The sequence below is a fragment of a genome, unplaced genomic scaffold (assembly GCF_019419815.1).
Source record: "Pyrus x bretschneideri cultivar Hongxiangsu unplaced genomic scaffold, Pyrus_bretschneideri_v1 Contig9, whole genome shotgun sequence".
Taxonomy (NCBI): Eukaryota; Viridiplantae; Streptophyta; class Magnoliopsida; order Rosales; family Rosaceae; genus Pyrus; species Pyrus x bretschneideri.
Window position 1 is genome coordinate 7,019,599 of NW_025999831.1, and position 19,430 is coordinate 7,039,028.

Here is a 19,430-nt window from a genome sequence, read left to right on the forward strand (position 1 = left end):
GCTTAGCAAAGGATATTCACCCATGTGAGGGCCTTCTTTCCTTAGTCTCCTTGCTTCTTGGCTCCATGGATGCGGATGGAGGAACTTTGCTTCTTGGCTCCATGACTTCTTGGATATGGATGAAGGAATGGATTCTCCAAGTTCCCAAGAAAGGGAACCTTTAAGTTTCCACACCAAGGAGAGCATTGAGGAAGTGATGAGTGACCTAGGAAGAAATGGATACTAGTCCATACTTCCTAGGGTGGCCGGCCTTCTAAGAAAAGAGAAAGCCTTTTTGTGTTTTTCTCTTTTCTCTCTAGAAAACCCTTATGAGGGAATGGGTTATAATTTCCTTTCTATAGTCACTTACATTGAGTGGCATAATTGAAATTAAAACCAATTCTCCCTCACACTCTCTATGGCCGGCCATGTGGGTTCATTGGGCTTTCATGCCCTTTGTGTTTTCAAGTTGTTATACAACTTGAGTTATTGGACTTGACATTCGAAACTGATTGGGCCCCGAGGTCTAAAACGAACTTATTTGTTTGATTAATTAACATATTAATTAATCCTAACCATAAATAATTAAACCATTTAATTATCCTTACTCATCTCTGTTGTTTCTTCAATCTCTACCTTACACGGTGTATGATCCTTAGGTTCCTTTTAGCGAGGCAATGGGCGATTAGAACTCTTCAAATTGATTGTGAATTGAAACTTACTTTTCAATTCTCCCTTTAGTGATTATACACCTTTAGGGCTTCCACAAACTATGAGTGACACCTAACAGTATGTCATGACTACCCAAACTAATCAGAAATGGTGGAGAACCTATTCAGTTTGAGATTAGAATGCAATACAGTTTTTCTCTAATACAATACTCTTGATCACATTGTTTGATTTGATAGTTTATTCATGTTTACTATCCAATGGGATTTAGAATGAATTCATAAATCTCATTCATACTCTGGCCAGAGATTCTTAATCACATCATAGAGTATTCTCCTTAAACGGTTTGAAGGTTAGAGATCCCTTGTTGTGCATTTACTTGCCTCCACGGCTAAGTGACTTAACCCCAACTATGTCGTGGACACCCTTTGACGGAGTGACTTTGACATAGTCAAAGATCAAGAACCTAACCATAAGACAACTATGATGCCTCAGGTCAAAGGACTACTTTGCATTATCCCAACCATGAGTTTTCATGTGACATGAGTATAAGAACTCCTTGGTGATCACGTTCAGTGGACTCATTCTCTATTGAGCACCTACATGCTTGTCTTGATGTGAGTCACACCAATGACTCGAGACCAGTTACTGTCTTTAAGATAAGACATAGCACGTACTAATCTTAACGAATTGTCAATGCTCAATTGGCAATCCTATTATCAGGAACATTTAGAATAGGTATACGAAAGAGAATGGTCTCATGAATCTAACTTCTTTAGATCACATTCTCCCAATTACATTTTCCTTGGACTTATCGTTTAAGCATATAACATTTATATGAGACGGCTTCAAATAATAATTTTTGCCTTTTATATTAAACTAGATTAGTTTAACATATGAAATGTTCGTAAAGTATCATCATATAATTGACTTTAGGGCACATTGCCAACATTTTGTTGGTTGTAAGTTCTTTAAAGAATATAGCACGTCTTAATTGAGTCGATAAGAACTGAGACTAACTGATCGCTCTGAGGTGGAAATTTACATCCACACCCATCTTAGAGCCAAGCAATCTAGTATGTTTTATGCTAGTAAGTCTCATCTTGCTAACTACTTTCAGTTTACAAAAAATGAAACCAATTAAAAACTGTTATAAATAGGTAAAAGTGAGAGAGATAACATTTGCTAGAGATAGAAGCAGAGCAGGTGTAATGTATCACACAAAGATAGATAAGAGATGAGGGGGATAATAGTATTATTGCTTTCTCTCTTGATCTGGTGTGTTGTAATGAAGTTACAGATATGCCTCTATTTATAGGAGTTTGATCCGATAACTTCTTACATACAAAAAGAAAATATTTCACCTTTCTATGACATTTTCATTTAATGCATTTAATGACTTTCACCAAAGTCTACTTTGGTTAGCTTTCTTACATAAACACATGTGTGACATTCACACCACATTTCATAACAAAAATGCTGTTTTTGAATTTTTAAAATTAACTTTGACTACTTTTTTTTTTTTTTTAATATTTTTAACTGAGAAACGAAAATAGCATTCAAACAAATTTCTTTTTTTTTCCTTTTTTTTTTTTTTCATTTTAAAGTAAAAACAAAATGTTTATAATAGTATGCCTAAAAAAGGGGTGCCCAAGCCAAGATTTCTATGTGATTAGCCCAATATAATCCAGGCCTCGTCTGGTACTCCGCGCTTTCAAGCGCTTCCTGGTTTGCGACCGAGCTCTGCTCACACAGACACGCACTCAGGTGAACCTCTCCCTCTCCAGAGCTCTCTTTCTCTCTTCCACTCTCTCATATGATTGCTCTCACTCTCTCACTCTCTCACGCAGTTATTTTATGGGTTAAAATCTGTTGGGGGTTTTTGTTTCATTTTAAGTTTTGATCATGATTTTTGTCAAGTTTGAGCTGTGATTTGGTGGTATTTTTCTAGGGTTTCATATCAATTTAGGTTTTTTCTTGTTGGGCTTTGAAAAGTTTCTAACATAATCAATTTTTAGTCAATTTGTTCCTTAATATGTATGAGTGTGTACCAAATGTCATCAAATTTCTTACGAATTTGTGGCTGAAACCCTAAAACTCTTAGATTTCTGCTAATGAAATTAAGTTAATTAATCTGTATATTAGCTATACTGTCATGTAGATTCTAGAATATTCAACATTCAGGTCATAAAGTTTGGATTTTTAAAGCAACTTCAGTCAGCTAATTACCTAAATTATTAGTTGATTTTTAATACCATCAAATGCATGCTTATAATAGTTTGTTCTTTATTCTGCAGGACTCAACAGCATTTCATTTGCAGGTTAGTCTCTTCATATCTATATAATGATGTAGTGTTCCAATTTGATTTTATTTTCCCAGTTTGTTGCCCTTTTTTAAGTTGTATAATACAGTATTATACATTTGAGCTGAAGAAATTGTGATTTCTTTTCATGTCTTTTGAACCATACCAAATACAGGCATATTTTAAAAAAATACATACAGATGTGTATTTTTAACTAACTATGCTCTCAACAGTGACAAAGCACACAAAAATGGCAACCACCTCTCGCTCATTGTACCGCACACTGTGCCTGCGGTCGTTCTCCACAAACACAAAGCCAACGCATCACAATAGCCACCAGCAGAACCACCAGTACACGGAACCCAATTCCTTCATTGGGTGTTGGGAGGCCCCGAAGGACCCCAAGGAGGCGGAGGCCAAGCTTGCACAGCTCCGCCGAGACTATGCCAAGCAGGTCAAGGAGGTCTGCAAGGAGTACATCAAGGAGGTCGAGCTCATGAGGCTTGATAAGCTTCGCAAGGACGAGGCTCGTAAAGAAGCCCTTAGGCTTCAGAACGAGGAGCGCAAGAGGCTCAAGGTGGAGGCTGCAAAGGTCCGCGCCCAACAGCGCGAGGTTGCCGAGCAGGAGTTCCGGCAAACGCTGGTATGTGCAATCTGATTTTTCTCTGATTTTGATTTTGCTCCGGTGTTTGGTTTCTGAGAGTGTGTGAAATGGAGTTTATGGGTTTTGAATTGATTTTGAAATCTAGGATCTGGGTTTTCTTTTTAGGGGTTGTCATGTGCAAATGGGAGGGCAGAGTAGAATTTGAATTGGTTAAGTTTCAGAGAAAATATGAAAAAGGGAAAAGTACATCATTTGAGTTTGGCGTTGAGTCAAAACATTATTCAGTGGGTTTGTGTTTGCTTCAAATTCAAATCTTCCATTTCGTTTTGAACTTTTGATTATCAGTTTTGTGGATGGAAAGACGAAAAAAAAATGAGAACACTTGAATCCTTTGTTTTTTGGTTTTTCAGTTTGTTTTCTGGGAGAAATTGGGAAGATTTAATAGGAGAAAAGCTAGATGATAGGTTTTTTTTTCCTCGTTTTATTGAATTTAGATGCAGATTAAGAAGATATGAAATTTGAGGGCAATAAGTAATGGTCCTGTAGTTAGAAATTAGCATAGATTAATATGTTAGTGTCTTTCTATTTATGTTGAGATGTTTACCCATAAAAAGCATTAGCAAGTAAGACATTCATAATGGATTGATTTGTGCTGTTGTGCATCCAACTATTCGGACAGTACTTCAGTCTATTCATTGATAACGTGCATGGTGCATTCTGACCCTGATCTCAAAACGAAGTTCATTACGTAAAAAGTAAAACCAGACATTGATTTTTATTCCTGGGAAACCTTGAGATAGTTTTAGGTTTAATTTCATGTTTCTATTTCACCCCTGTTTTGTACTCTTTCATTTTCCTTTTAACAAATTGTTTCTTACGGAAAAAAAAAGAAAGCTTTTAAGGTCCTCAGATTTTGAGTCCAAATCAATGTGTTTAACTTAGTGTTTGATTAGAACAATAGGCTGATAGTCTATAAATGTTCAGTGGTGAAATATGTTCTGCAAGAATTAATAAATTTCCTTGTTAAGTGTTGATCGAAATTCTGGTTTGGCATCTTAGAATGTTATCCGTTTAGTTTCCATTCCTGTACCAACTTAAACTTAAGAAAATGTTCGTTGTCATTGATTTCATGAACTATAAAAAATATTTGATACTGGTGTCTTCATATTTTTTGTTTGACAATCCGAGCTCATACTGTAATAACGTGAATAATGATGATTAACAAATTTTGGGTGAACTTAAATGTATCAATTGTCAGATTTCCTTGATCATTTAAAGAACATATAGTCATAGTGGTGTGTGGTAAAGTGGTGTTTTCTTTGGGGTAGAAGGTGAAGTCGCCGTTTTCAGTTTCCTTGGTAGAGTTCTCCTTTTAGAGTGCACACGGGGTTCAAGCTTTTCCAACTCTCTCTCCTTGTGTAGTCAAGATTTCACCGCTTAGATGAAAAGATTAAGTGTATCAGTTGCAGATGCAACTTCCTTTGATGTGGTTTTGGTAGGGACATGTGGAATCTGTTCTTTGTTAAGTACGCAAGTTTTGAATATCTAATGTAAATTCACATGATTAATTGTGGCATGCAAATCTACCTTGGCGGGTTACATAAATAAATGACAATTTTGTACTTGATTGAAATCCAATCAATGTCGTCGAGAGGAAGGAAAGAGAACTGGTTATTTTTTCTTTTCTTGTTCGACACTGCTTCTATGTTTCTTTCACTTGTCTTACGTGTTTTGATTTGTCTTAATGCACAGTTGAAAGAAAGAGCAGAGAAGCTTGAGAATTGGAAGATGAAGGAAAAACTGAAAAAAGAGATGAAAAAAGACGAGAAAGAACTTCTGCGACACAAGAGTTCCATGTGGATCGATGAACAAGAACTGGAAAAGAAGATTTTAGAAGCCATCGTTGATACCACACCCCTTTGAGTCTATTTCATTTCCAAACTGTCCAAGCGCTGTCATCTTGTAGTTTCACCGTATAGACAAGATATTCGGGACTCGGTATGTTTTGTACCGAGTCCTCATTTTTGACAAAATTTGTATGCTTATGCTCAAAACTTTGGAAGGTACTTAATAATATCTGAAAGGATTGTGATCGCGATGGCTTCTATGGTAATGTCATTGAGAAAAATTTGCTCGAATTGGAACATAGAATATCCTTCGTCTCTCGGTTTTGAATATCGAATCAGGGGTAGAGTTGATCTTACGTACGATGCTGAAAAATTAAAGATTGAACAAAGAATATGAAATCTAGTTATATTTCATCCGAAGATTACTTGCCTGTAATCACAGTTTATACATATGCACGCCACATCTTAAGATCTCAACGAAACTCGAAAAATAGAAAACCTGTAACAAAAGTTCACAAAAAGTCTTCAGCATTGTTCTTCTCTGGAAAATGATAATCAGTGTTCGTGTCTGCAAACTCCATCTCCTGCTCCCGTCATTACTTGCGTTCGTGGTACCTTGCCATCTCTTCTTCGTCGCGAATTGCCTGTGACTTCTCATTACATCATTAACAAAAGACATCTCCTGCTATTTCAATCAAAAGACTTTCCGCGTTCGACCTACATTTGGTTAAAGAGCCACAATGTTTTACCAAAAAAAGAGCCAGAATGCACAGTGTAATACATTTAACAAGCAACGCTAGTTAATGCTTGATTTCCTAAACACACGTAACTGCCAGTAAGAAAAAAGAATGCAACATACCCGAGAAATAATCGCAGTTCCTGAATAACCGAGCTTGCAAATACTACATATCCAGAAGCTATTCTCATAGATAACTATCAGCGACCTTTTCACAATATGCTACAAGCACAGAATGCTTGGCTAGTACTTGACATGAATATTTCGCGGTTTCGCAGTAAAGCATTGCAGTACCTTAAAACATCACCTTATATTTTTTTGATAAATTCAACCACGAATATTTTTTTTTTTACAAGATGATTGAACTTAGATGAGTGGCAGTAGGGAAGCAAACCTTGATACTTGGAGTATGCATAAATGGAAAATTGAAAAATAAAAACTGTGATACTTGCCTGCTGGTCTGTCTCCTGCAAACACATTACATCAAAATCTTCCCTTTTGTGGAGCTGCAAAGCAAAATATCCTTCTTACTTCAGTAATGCACTTAACCATTGAAATTCCAAAATATAAGCTTAACAAATTTAGCATCCCTAGTAAGTAGTATAAGCTTCATGTTTCTTGGATTATAAGGAAGGAAAGCAATCTTTCTGAGGTTTCGAGGGCGCAAAAACCATCCATGGTTCAGATGCATTATCATCAGTTTGACATTAGTATTAATAATTTCTGAAGACACTGTCCTCCAAGTCTATAAAAGCTTCTCCCCTAGACATATAACAACGGTACAAGTAGAACCAGTCATCTTCATTATGTTTAACCTAGACCGGAAAACATATGAATGGACACTCAATTATGAGAATCCACTGAATTCACAGCACCTGAAAGGCTGAAACCTCACCGGATTCAATTGACAGCTTCTCCTTCTTTGTGGCACCCTTGTTCTCCTAGAAAAGTTCTCGTAACTGACAAATGTTTTAACCTTAAAATGACAGGTTTTGACTTTTCTAGCTCCTGAATTAAAATGAAAGAGCTCATACAACAACAACAAAGCCTTTTCCCATTAAGTGGGGTCGGCTATATGAATCCTAAAACGCCATTGCACTCAGTTCTGTGTCACGTCTTCCGTTAGATCCAAGTACTCTTTTCTTAGAGTCTCTTCCAAAGTCCTTCTAAGTCTTCCTCTAACCCTTCAGGCCCTGAACCTCTGTCCCGTAATCGCATCTTCTAACCAGAGCATGAGTAAGCTTCGTTTCACATGTCCAAACCACCGTAACCGAATTTCTCTCATCTTTCCTTCAATTTCGGCTACTCCTACTTTACCTCGGATATCCTCATTCCTAATCTTATCCTTTCTCGTGTGCCCACACATCCAACAAAGCATTCTCATCTCCGCTACACCCATTTTATGTACGTGTTGATGCTTCTAAAATGAAGGCGCTCATAAGCATTTAAAATTGCTTCATGCATTGAATGAATCAATCAAAGAGTATTTGTCCCCCAATAGAAGGGAAAATGTGAGTACACTTACTGTCATGCAACTGCTGAGAGATGATCCTACTCCGTACTCCTATTTTACTAAAAAAGAAAACATAACTGTTAGTCAACAAGGCATCTTTAATACTACATCCTCGAAATCTGCAAATGGCTTAAAATTATTTACCAGCTTCTCAAACCATCTCCAGAATTAGGAACATATCCACTGAATCAAACTCTTCTCTTACAACCTGCCCCTCACTATCACGATTGGTATGCAAAGGCCATGTATGACTGAACATGGCTTTATCTGTCAAAGGACAAAAGCCAATTTAAATGGCACTATAAAAGCAAAAATGAATAGTGGCATTTAAATAAAGAAGCAATTGATAGTAGGGATGGATATAATTAATCGTAACCATATCATTCTTAGTAATAAGCAGTCATTGCTTGAAACATTTCCAAACTGGGATAAGGCTAAACTAGCTACCCTCAATTTTGATGCAGACATATCATTCATTAGCTACCCTCAAAATCACATTCCCTTTAAAATGTTCTTGAACTTCCTAGAGACCAGATTTCATTAAACTTATCGGCTTCTATCAATTTTTTTGGTTCACTATTGGGCTGGAACCTACATTTTGTTAAAAAAATTCACACAAATAAATAGGTGATCAAAACTAAACATTAAGTGGAGATAACAGTAAAGATCCACAATACAGGCATAAATCAAGACTGTCATACATTATAACAAACAGAAATAATAAAAGCCCAACTTTCTGAAGTCATGAAATAACTGCCTTCAAGAAGAAAGAATGCAACATACCTGAGAAATAATCGCAGTCCCTGAATAACCAACACTAAGTGTCCAGAAGCAATTCTCATAGCCATCTATCAGACACCTTTTCATCTTCAACATCATTCTCCTAGTACCAAACATATTAAATTTTCACAGAATGTGCTATAATAAAGAAGGGTTCAAAACTCGTCTCATAGTTAATTTCAGAAGGACAGAGGTCGTCAGATTTATCTTGGTTGTACCAACTAGAAAGAAATATTTATATCACCTGCTCACATATCACGATATTTATCCAAAGTTTTGAATAGAATAAATCTTCGAAAGAGCGGATTGCAGACCTCAAACATGCACAGTATGATCCAACTACCTAAGACTTCAAAGTAGGGAATGCTTACTAGTAATTGGCATACATTACACTGAAGGGTCACCTTCTATTTCTTGTATAAATTCCACCAAGGAATTCCTTTTTAATATAAATTGATCAAAATTATTTAAGTGTGAGTAGCAAAGCAACATTGAAACATGGAATATACATTAAAGAGAGATTGAAATAAATACAAACAATTGACCTCTGTTTACTAACAAAAGTGGAATCCTATTCTTAGAGAAGCGTTTATGAGAATAAACTTTCAAGCCTTAGATTCAATCAATGCTCAGCATGAAAATTCATCCAAAGATTACTTGCCTGTAATCACAGTTTATACATATGCACGCTTCATCTTAGGATCTCAATAAAAAAATAGCAACCTTTAGCAAAAGTTCACAAGGAGAATATGTAAACAATTAATTTCAGCCAAGCCTTAAAAGTCTTCATCATCCTTCTTCTCTGGTAAATGATAATCAGCGTTTGTGTCTGCAACTCGAATTCCTGCTACCATCACTACTTGTGCTCGTGCTACCTTCCATTGCCAACTCTTCTTCATTGCAAACTGTCTGTGATTTCTCATTACAGCAATAACAAACGACATCCCCCGCCATTTCAATCAAAAGACATTTCGCATTTGATTCTACATTTGGTTAAAGCATTTTCACAAAAATGAACTTTACAGGACATTAAAGAGCCACAATGCTTTACCCAAAAACAAAGCACAATGCTGAGTGTTGTACATTTAACAAGCAACGATAGTTAAATGCTTGATTTCTTAAACACACGTAACTGCCAGTAAGAAAAAAGAATGCAACATACCCGAGAAATAACCGCACTTCCTGAATAACCGAGCTTGCAAATACCATATACCCAGAAGCTATTCTCATGGATAACTATCAGCAACCTTTTCACAATATGCTGTCAGAAAGAAGGGCTCAAAACATGTCTTGTAGTCAATCTCAGAAGGACTCTAATGTCATAAGGTTGTCCTAGCTAGAAAGAAATATTCTATATCAGCTCTAAAACACACACATGAGGATATTCCCATTTCAAATATTCTAAATCTTTGAAATTGTGGCTGCTACCATAGAACAGGGGCCAAAACAAAAGTATATACCTCATACAACAAACTTGCATGGTATCTTCCAACCACCTAAGAGTTCAAAGTAGGGAATGCTTACTAGTAACTGGCATGCATTACACTGAAAGCTCACTTTCTATTTCTTGTATAATTCCACCAAGGAATTCTTTTTTCATATAAATTGATCATAATTATATAAGTGCGAGCAGCAAAGCAACCTTAAAACATGGGTTATACATAAAAGAGGTATTGAATAAACACAAAAATTTGACCTTTGTTTAGCCACAAAAATTGAATCCTATTCTTAGGTCAGCATTCTTGATAATGAACTTTTAAGCGTTAGATTCAATCAATGCTCAACATGTAAAAGGGCAAAGGATTTCAGAAGCCAAAGGGTCAGTTATTTCTTTGCCAATCACAGAACAGGATATGATATCATAGTAATAAAAAGTAATTGCAGAATATCAATTTGTCGACTGTATTATCAGCAAGAATTTTATCTTTAAAAAGAAAATAAGAACTAAAATCCTTGCCTGTAGTTTTGACTATTGCAAACACCTGCATCATAATCTTCCCTTTGGGAAAGCTGCTTCAAGCCAGAGACAAGCTCACATTTACGAACTTGGCAGAGATCCCAAAGTTCCTGGCAGTAAAGTTAAAGTTTCAAACCATTATAAGACATTGTGTAAACATAGCATTTACAACTCAAAGTCACCATTTCATATTGGTCAATACCATATACTTGATAAAAGGAACAGTCCGATTTGACTGACAAAAAATTAGGACTTGGAATGTTTACCTCAGGGTTGTTCTGAGTTGCTGAACTGTCATTACCTTGACTCATGTCGGTCATACTTGACACTCTACATCTCAAACTCATTGCTTTCGACACATTCTTCCTGAAAAATTCAATCAAATAATAACAAAGTATTTGCAAATTACCCACAAAAAATGATGAATAAAATCAGTGCAGATGCCATAGAGACATGACATATATAAGTATAACCAAGAAAATAGGTTTATGAGGAGTTGACCTGGTTGTACGCACCAGCTCCCATTGATCCTTTGAACATCTTTGTTGTAATTGAAATCGATATGAGTCATTAAGGGACCGCTTGGGTTTTGCTCACAATCTAAAAGAGAGACCAATGCTCCTCCACTTCTCGAATTCCTTGGAGCTACTGTGAAGCCACCAACGTTATTCTGGTCATCAATCACTAATGTAGCTGAAATTGCTATAAAATTGAAACCTTGATACATGGTTGTACATAAAAGTACACTACAAGATCACCTTTTTATTTTTTAATAAATCTACCAAAGAATTTTGTTTTCTTATATAATGCTCAAAATTACATTAAGTGACAGTAGCGAAGAAACTTGATACACGGTTGTCCATAAAAGAGAGATTGGACAGAGGTTATCCAGCATTATTTACTAAAAAGAACTCATTCTTGTTCATAGGCGAGCGTTCTTGAGAATGAACTTTAAGCCTTAGATAGCCCATCATGTTAAAACACAAAAAATAAAAGAAGCAATTTGTTCCATTTCTTCACAATAAAAGGGAATAGTTTTCAGAAGCCAAATAGTGAGTTATTTCTTTGCCAATCACAGGTCAAGATATGATGTCGGAATAATAAAACATGATTGCAGAACAACAAGACGTTAACTGTATTATTGACAAGAACTTAAGCTTTGTGAAGAACAACAAGAACTAAAATACTTGCCTGCTGTTTGGTCTCATGCAAACACAACACATCAAAATCTTCACAAAGCTTAAATTCAACATGGGAAAGCTGGAAAGTAGAGATTCCCTGAAAACAAACATTCGATGATCCAAATATCAAAAGATAGAACACATTACAAAGAGTAGTGGCAAAGTGAAAATAAACATAAAAACAATAATTACTTAAAACAGAAAGTGCTGCATAAGAAAATAACTGACTGAAACAGCTTCTATTCTATAGAATTTTCATTAATTGAATGAATGAATTAATCATGTATGAACAATTAGACGAGTGTTACAAAAAATGACATCATATGAACTAATTTACATTTGACTAATCTAACCAAAACATATATACCTATTCTAACTAACAGAGACATTATCACATTATATGCATCATCAAATTCACATGTGAATCTGATAGTGGGGAGGGGCTTGAGGCAAGGCATGAAAAGGAATGCACATAGGCCTATGCATAAACATCGGAGCTGGAGAAGGATATGGATAGAGCATAGGCGAAGCCTGGTGATGGCTCTGGAAGGACTGATCACGGGAGGAGTAGGAGGCGCGGCGGGCGAGAATGACAGGTCTAGTGGGTACAACAGGGACAAGGATAACCTGACCAGGAGGAGCTCTAACCCTGTGTACAGAAGAAGCACAAATCTTTGGACTTAACCCATATAGAAACCCCTCATACATCCCTGGCTTCAACCCAAACTGAGCCCTCATCTTCACAAATGCATCAGCCGTTAACAAACTATCGGAACCCGCTTGGTGGGCATCGCCATAACGCTGCACTCGGAGGATTTTCGCCATCCTCTCGAGCCCAATTTCGCCCCCAAGCAGGCCCTGGTAGAATTTGGCCATAAATTTCAGGTCACAAACCCTCTCAAATAGATTTCCCGCCATCGCGGCGAACTCGGTAGGTGAGCTCGGCATGGCCTTCCGGGTCATGAGCTTCATCACATAGGCCGAGTCATAGAGGCCGTGGAAGCTCACCCATAAGAGGCGCCCTCTGTGCATCCGCAAAACCTCAGCAAAACCCTCCTCGAAAACCTCCGGGTCGATTCCAAATTTCCCAAATTTCTCGAGATCCAAGCCGTTGGCTTTGAGAAGGGTGATGGAATCGGCAACGTGCGGGTCGGTTTCCTCGTCAAAACCCCGGAAATTGAACTCCCAGGTGCCCCCGATGTTGCCGAGATCGTCGAAGAGGGTGATACCCAATTGGATGAGTTTGAGGGAATCGACGTTAAAGCGGAGATCTTGGTAGCGGAGAGCGTCGGAAGCACTTCTGGGTGTGTTGCGGAGAAATCCGGGAAACTCCGTGTCGAAGGAGACGATGGGGAAGTGGGTGAGAAAGCGATCGACGGCGGCGATTTCCTGTGCAAAATTGTCGGCCCAAACGGCCGTGAATCTGTTGGTCATCTCTTTCACAACAAATCAATTGCTCTGTGTAGCGATGAATGATGAAGAATCAATGGAGGTCGGAGAAGAAAGAAGAGGGAGAGATTCAAATTTCAAACGGTCACTTTTTCTCTGTGATATTTGCTACTTTTCGTTTTTCAAGTTTCTAATTTTCTCACTGCGCTCCAATTGCAGTATGTATAGATTCGTTTATTATTTTTTTATTTTATTTTATTTTTTATTATTAGGGTTCCGCAAGCACATGTTACCGTTTTCCCTCCAATTTGAATACTTGGCGTCAAATTGGCGCTTATGGTTCTGTGTTAAATTACTAGTATACCCTTGTTAACAATTCAATTCAGTTTAACTTTAAGTAACAATTACAATTGGGGTTAAATTACTAGTATACCCTTGTTAACAATTCAATTCGGTTTAACTTTAAGTAACAATTAGAATTGGGTTGTTTACTTTTAATATTAAAAGACTTACTTGTTTTATATTGATTATTTAGACCTTGAATATTTTTTAAATAAGATTTTGTTCTTTAGACACACCACACTAGTGCATCGTTGACACAATTCAAAAGAATTTGATATGTTGAAATAGTTCTGGTATTACGAGTACATGATCGAGCATTTTATGTAGTTCTAATATTAAGAATTTTATATGTTTGATATTTCACCGGTACATGATGGAGCATGAAGAACTTGTATATATGTAGAATATGCATATACTTCAAAATTATTTTATTTTATTTTTCTAATCTTTGTGAACCGTAGAATTACCCTCTCATGCTCTTTAGTTCTCTGAACTTTTTTTTTTTTTCCTAAGGTCATTAAGGAAACCTAATACCCCAAAGTTCACAAAAATCTAAAACCCTAAATTGACAAAACCCTAGATGTGCAGAAGAGAATAAACAATTAAAAGTTTTTTGAACATTTTTCTTTTGTACTAAAGACGAGTTCCCGAAGACCACTTTGTGAGAGAGTTGTTTAGACAGGTTAAGCGGGTGTATTAAGTTGATGAATATTTGTGGGGTGTTTTGTTGCTAACATGGTATGGACTGCCATGATGTGGTTACGGGTCACCACCATCTTCACCGTCCACAAAGAAGAACTACAAGCTTTAAGAGCCGAGAATCGACGAATGAGGAAATTTCATAAGCGGAAAAAGGCTCCTTGAAACCCTATATGAATTCTTAACCCTCTTCTTTATTAGGAGATTGCCTCCTAATGTAAAGCAATTTGGGTCCATTTTGATTCAATTTAATACCATTTTAATCAATGGGTTCCATATTATATAATTTGTGTGAAATTTAGATTTGGAGGTTATTAATATTAATGTTGACCATGAAAAATCCAATTGGTCAACAAGTTTTGAATGTAAAGGTTAGGCTGTGGTTTTGGTGGTGGTAGGTTGAGCTTGGTGGTGGCAGCCCGACGACAGCTTGATTTTTCCCAGTCTTCATTTTTTATTTCGTTTTTTCAAGTTATTAATTTTTATTCAAGCAAGCTAAAAAGTGGAACCCATTGTTGCCATATGTATATTTAGGGGAAAAATTAACTGAGGCTTAATGGATGTGACGTTGTCAATGGGTTAGCTGCTTGCTTAAAATGTGTAAAATTAAAATGTTTGAGAGTTTTGAGACCAATTTCGAATGACACTAAAAAAATTAGAGGATTAAAATGTAAATAAATAATAAAAATCAATTTGATAAAGGAATTGTTATTAGCTGTCACATCCCGGCCCGGGGTTCACCACACTTCTGTTGCGCCGCTCTGATACCAAATTGTCACATCCCAGCCTGGGCAGGACCACTGCCCGGGCTCAACTCCACCGTAGCACGATATTGTCCGCTTTGGGCCCCCAGCACACCCTCACGGTTTTGTTTCTAGGAACTTACACGAGAACTTCCCAGTGGGTCACCCATCATGGGAGTGCTCTCGTGCGCTACTCGCTTAACTTCGGAGTGCCAACGGAACTCGAAGCTAGTGAGCTCCCAAAAGGCCTCATGCTAGGTAAGGATGGGAATATACATATAAGGATCACTCCCCTGGGCGATGTGAGATCTTACAATCCACCCCCTTGGGGGCCTAACATCCTCGTCGGCACATCACGGCCAGGGTTAGGCTCTGATACCAAATTGTCACATTTTGGCCCGGGCGAGACCACTTCCCGGGCCCGACTCCACTGTAGCATGATATTGTCTGCTTTGGGCCTCCAGCACACCCTCACGGTTTTGTTTCTAGGAACTCACACGAAAACTTCCTAGTGGATCACCCATCATGGGAGTGCTCTTGCGCGCTACTCACTTAACTTCGGAGTTCCAACGGAACTCGAAGCCAGTGAGCTCCCAAAAGTCCTCGTGCTAGGTAGGGATGAGAGTATACATATAAGGATCACTCCCTTGGGCGATGTGGGATCTTACATTAACACTCCGAAAAATTCATTATACACCCGTCACAAGTGTATTTTTCTTTCTAATCATAGAAAGTTTGGAGTGCCAAATGAAATTTTTGGAGTGCTAATAATAATTCTCTTTGATAAAACAAATACACATAACGCTTGACAGTTAATTCAAATTAATTAATACCCAACACTTGCAAATAAAAAGAAAAATTAGAGAAAACAAAAACATCAAAACTATCAAAATACAGCCCTAATTTAATCTCTGTAACTTGCCAACAGTATCTTCAAACTAGTTTCGCCTTGTTGCCAAACAAAGGAAAGGCAAGAATTATTCGCCATCTTAAACTAACATATGGTTACTATCAGGAAAGGCGATTTTGAATCAAATTACTATAGTAAGTCCAATATAAGGCTTAGCTACTCCTCCACCCCCTTAGTCTAGATAATATTGTTTGTTCAAAAAACAATGTGTTGGTGCATTTTTATTATTAGATAAATAAATAATGAATTGTTAGTAAAAAATTATGCCTTTCAACTTATGTAATTCTTGTAACTTTTTCTTATTAATTTGTGTTTATTAACCTATTCATCAAGGGTGAATAAATCTATAATGAATAATAAGTATGATGGAGAAAACGTTAGACAGTGGTTGATAAAGCAATCTTTGATCATAATTTCCAGTATGAGTACTGCGTCTAGCACGAAACTCATGACTGGTAGTAAAACGCTGATTTTCCTATCTCAAGAAATTTCCTTATGAAGTTTTGTCATAGCATCTATAACGGCCTCTGGTTTAGGTGGATAGCCCGACAAACAGACATCTACATGAATTAGCTTATCAAGTGTGACAACCCGTCCTGGAATTTACGGAACGAAAGGGCATTTGGGTAATTTCATTAGGATTTGGCTAGACATTTTGAATTGTTGCTTTCTGGGTCTTAAATTGTTTGCCACTTGGGGCCCATTTCCTTTTTGGTCCCTCCGCCCCTCTCTCCTTTCTTCCTTTGGACCCGTGACTCACTCTCCCTCTCACAACTCTCTTATATCTCTCCCTCCCCTTACCTTTCTCTCCCATTTCTCTTAGTTCCTCGACTCTCTCCCTCGTCAAACTCTCCCTCTCATTTCTGGGCTCAACCACAACCCTTCCCGTTGGACGTTAGGACCTTGAAAACCCTAGGCAAACCTTTGTGGAACCCCAACAGTGACGGAGTCACTATTCACCATCTTCCCTATTGGACTCCTACTTGTTTCATGATTTTTCCAAATGTTGGTAAGTTCCCTCAAACCCTTAGGATGTGTTTTAGGGTCAAATCGAAGCTTGTTTTAAGTTGTACATACGTGTTAATTGTATAAAATAGCTCGGAGTAGCTTTTCCCAGTTTTTTTACAAGCACCGCCACTTTCAAGGCATATTTCGACCAAATCAAGGTGAGTTAGCAGTCATGCAAGGTACCATTCTCTTCATCTCATTGAGTACTACAACTTTGGTTTTTGAATCACTTGATTTGGTTGAGTATCGAAGAAGTTATGGGCGCTTGAATTTATGCCCAAAATTCGGCCAAACCTTAGCTTAAAACCGAGTCGACCCGACCTGCAAAATCCAACCCAAATTCCTTAATCTAGCCCAAACCTTGGGCCTATGTAACTAAGCCCAACTCAGAGACCCAATCCACTAAGCCAAGCCTAAACACAAACCCAAGCTCAAATCCCAACCCAACCCATAAACCAAGCCCAACCCAGAATCCAGGCCTCACGTGGGCCGCTCGTGGGCACCTGTCTTGGTTGGTGCATGGAGCACACGTGCCTCCATAGGAGGTACTATGCTTTGCCGTCGTCCACGATGACGCATAGAGGTACCTGAGGTCCCCCATTATGTTTTTGACGTCTTGAATCTGTTTACGATGTTCATTTTCCGAAATTCAATCGTTTTAGTATAGTTTTATTAATTGGTACCTTTATGTGCTTAGGTGCAATTGTGTATGGCATTTCCATCCTCTTTTGTTTGCATGGCCCTTCGACGGCGAAGTATATGTGAGTCGACCCCTTCTAAAATGCATATTTTACTATTAGAAATGCATACATGAAAACCATGATTTTATGTCTACATTTTATGAAATGTTTATGAGTAAATTGGTTTCAAGCTTTATGAATTATCATGCTTATTCGACTTTACGTTCTTTGTGGTATATATGATTGATGACTATATACCTACTTATGAATGTGGTTTTACGATATGATGTTTTAGTTACTGAGCCCCGATTTGAGATATATATATATATATATATATATATATATATTAGAAGTATTATGTTAATGTTTTTATGTGCTTACTTAGATGTTATTCATACGATCTGCCTACGGGCGAATGATACTTATATTGGCTTCGGCCGAGCGTAGGTTGGTGGCTTCGGTCGGAAGATACTTATATTGGCTTCGGCCGAGCGTAGGTTGGTGGTTTCAGCCTGAAGATATTTATATTGGCTTATGCAGGGAAATGTAGTGCCTTCAGGTGAATGAAGTTATATGTGTGTGTGTGTGCGCGCGCCTTGTACTACTACTACTAAGCACCCTATATACGATATGTCTTATGAAAGGTTTTGTGGCATGCTAGGGTTTTCGAAAAAACCTATTACTTATTATGATATATGAGTTTTCTAAACTTGGGGTCAGTACATTAAAGATTAACTGTTTTAGTATTACTTATATATCAACTTGGTCTACTCAGGACATAGAATCAAGGCGTACAAGCCCGGCAGGAAGGCATTTCCACATCAGCATCTTCGAGTCCTCTCGGTGTAGGACCCATCCTTTTGTTTATTTTATAGTATTCCTTTTTAGTGTCTCGGATTAGTTGTATGATCTGAACACATTCCACAATTGCATATTCATTATAGTTAAATTTATAAGTTTTATTTATGTTAGTTATTTCTTTCTTGTTCTCATGCATTCTAATATGTTTTTGTCATCTTTGGGTGTCAGCCAGCACGTGTCTACCTTGGTATTTGGAGGATATCAGGGTTGGGAGTGTCAATTTGGTATCAGAGCATGGTTTGTTCAGAGCATACTTAGGATCTTCTATTACTGTATTAGTGTGTCGGTCATGACATCATTTGGATGTCACGACTTCTGGATTTGTTGTCATTCGACATAGTTGTGCAACCCTCATTATGCATGAATAGTCACATCCTATTAGAGAATAACAAATTTTGTGTTGGGATTGTGCTTCATCGATGACGTGATGGATTATTAGATGACTTTTGACACTAGGCCGATACTTTGCAACATGGGTTCCCTAGGAAGTGCGGATAGAGTTAGTTTTGCACCGAAGTGACCTAAATTTATAAATTTCAATAAGAGGAAGTCTAGTTAAGACCAGCTGAAGATTCTGGTGATGCCACTCTACAACATGGGTTCCTTAGGAATTGCAAGTAGAGTCGGATCTATATAAGAGTGTAGGGAAACAAAAAAATCTATGTGGTATGAGTTGGTTAAGACCAAATAAAGATCTGAAACGGTGATGCTACTCTGCAACATGCATTCCTTAAGAATTGCTGGCAGAGTCGTATCTACATAGAAGTGTGAAACAGAAAAATCTAAGTGGTTTGAATTTGTAAGAACTGAATCAGGATGTCACTCTGTGACATGCATTCCCTAGGAATGGCGAGCAGAGTGATATCTGTACGGAAATTTTTTGAAACATTTTAAGTTCGTGTTGGATAAGTCGAGTAAGCAATAAACATTACGAAGTTTAGTAAGTGTGTGTTAGTGGGATCAAATCAATGTCCTCTGACTCGTTCCCGCTGAGAAAATTCGTGTGGATCCTTAGAACAAATCTTGATGATTGTTCTATCAATAACATTCTCGCTTACTCTAACTATGAGATCAAGTTCACTAAACATTGACAGTCAGTTGTACGTTAAATTCTTCGAACATTGTTTTTGTTTAGAGTAGATACTCTTCTTAGGAGTTTCTTTGGTAGCAGACGCTATTCTCATCAATTTCCAAAAAGCGTTATAACCGTTGGAAATTGAAAATCCTCA

The 19,430-nt window shown here is 37.5% G+C and overlaps 2 protein-coding genes across 2 annotated transcripts; one reads left to right on the top strand and one right to left on the bottom strand.

Moving 5' to 3' along the window:
- The first annotated feature begins 2,273 nt into the window (after nucleotides 1-2,273).
- On the top strand, nucleotides 2,274-5,649 carry LOC103941186 (stress response protein NST1-like). Its single transcript, XM_009351382.3, has 4 exons — nucleotides 2,274-2,415; nucleotides 2,946-2,969; nucleotides 3,185-3,594; nucleotides 5,308-5,649. The coding sequence occupies exons 3-4, from the start codon at nucleotides 3,202-3,204 to the stop codon at nucleotides 5,476-5,478; spliced, it is 564 nt and encodes a 187-aa protein (XP_009349657.2). The 5' UTR covers nucleotides 2,274-2,415; nucleotides 2,946-2,969; nucleotides 3,185-3,201; the 3' UTR covers nucleotides 5,479-5,649.
- A 4,674-nt stretch (nucleotides 5,650-10,323) lies between these two features.
- Nucleotides 10,324-13,152, bottom strand: LOC103941187 (putative CCR4-associated factor 1 homolog 8). Its single transcript, XM_048576686.1, has 2 exons — nucleotides 10,655-13,152; nucleotides 10,324-10,498 (listed from the first exon to the last, which is right to left on the bottom strand). The coding sequence occupies exon 1, from the start codon at nucleotides 13,001-13,003 to the stop codon at nucleotides 11,984-11,986; it is 1,020 nt and encodes a 339-aa protein (XP_048432643.1). The 5' UTR covers nucleotides 13,004-13,152; the 3' UTR covers nucleotides 10,324-10,498; nucleotides 10,655-11,983.
- Nucleotides 13,153-19,430: the final 6,278 nt, after the last annotated feature.

Coding starts and splice junctions, on each gene's coding strand:
- LOC103941186 (XM_009351382.3), top strand. CDS start 3,202: ATGGCAACCACCTCTCGCTCATTGTACCGCACACTGTGCCTGCGGTCG. Junction 3,595..5,307: donor AGGAGTTCCGGCAAACGCTG/GTATGTGCAATC, acceptor CTTAATGCACAG/TTGAAAGAAAGAGCAGAGAA.
- LOC103941187 (XM_048576686.1), bottom strand. CDS start 13,003: ATGACCAACAGATTCACGGCCGTTTGGGCCGACAATTTTGCACAGGAA.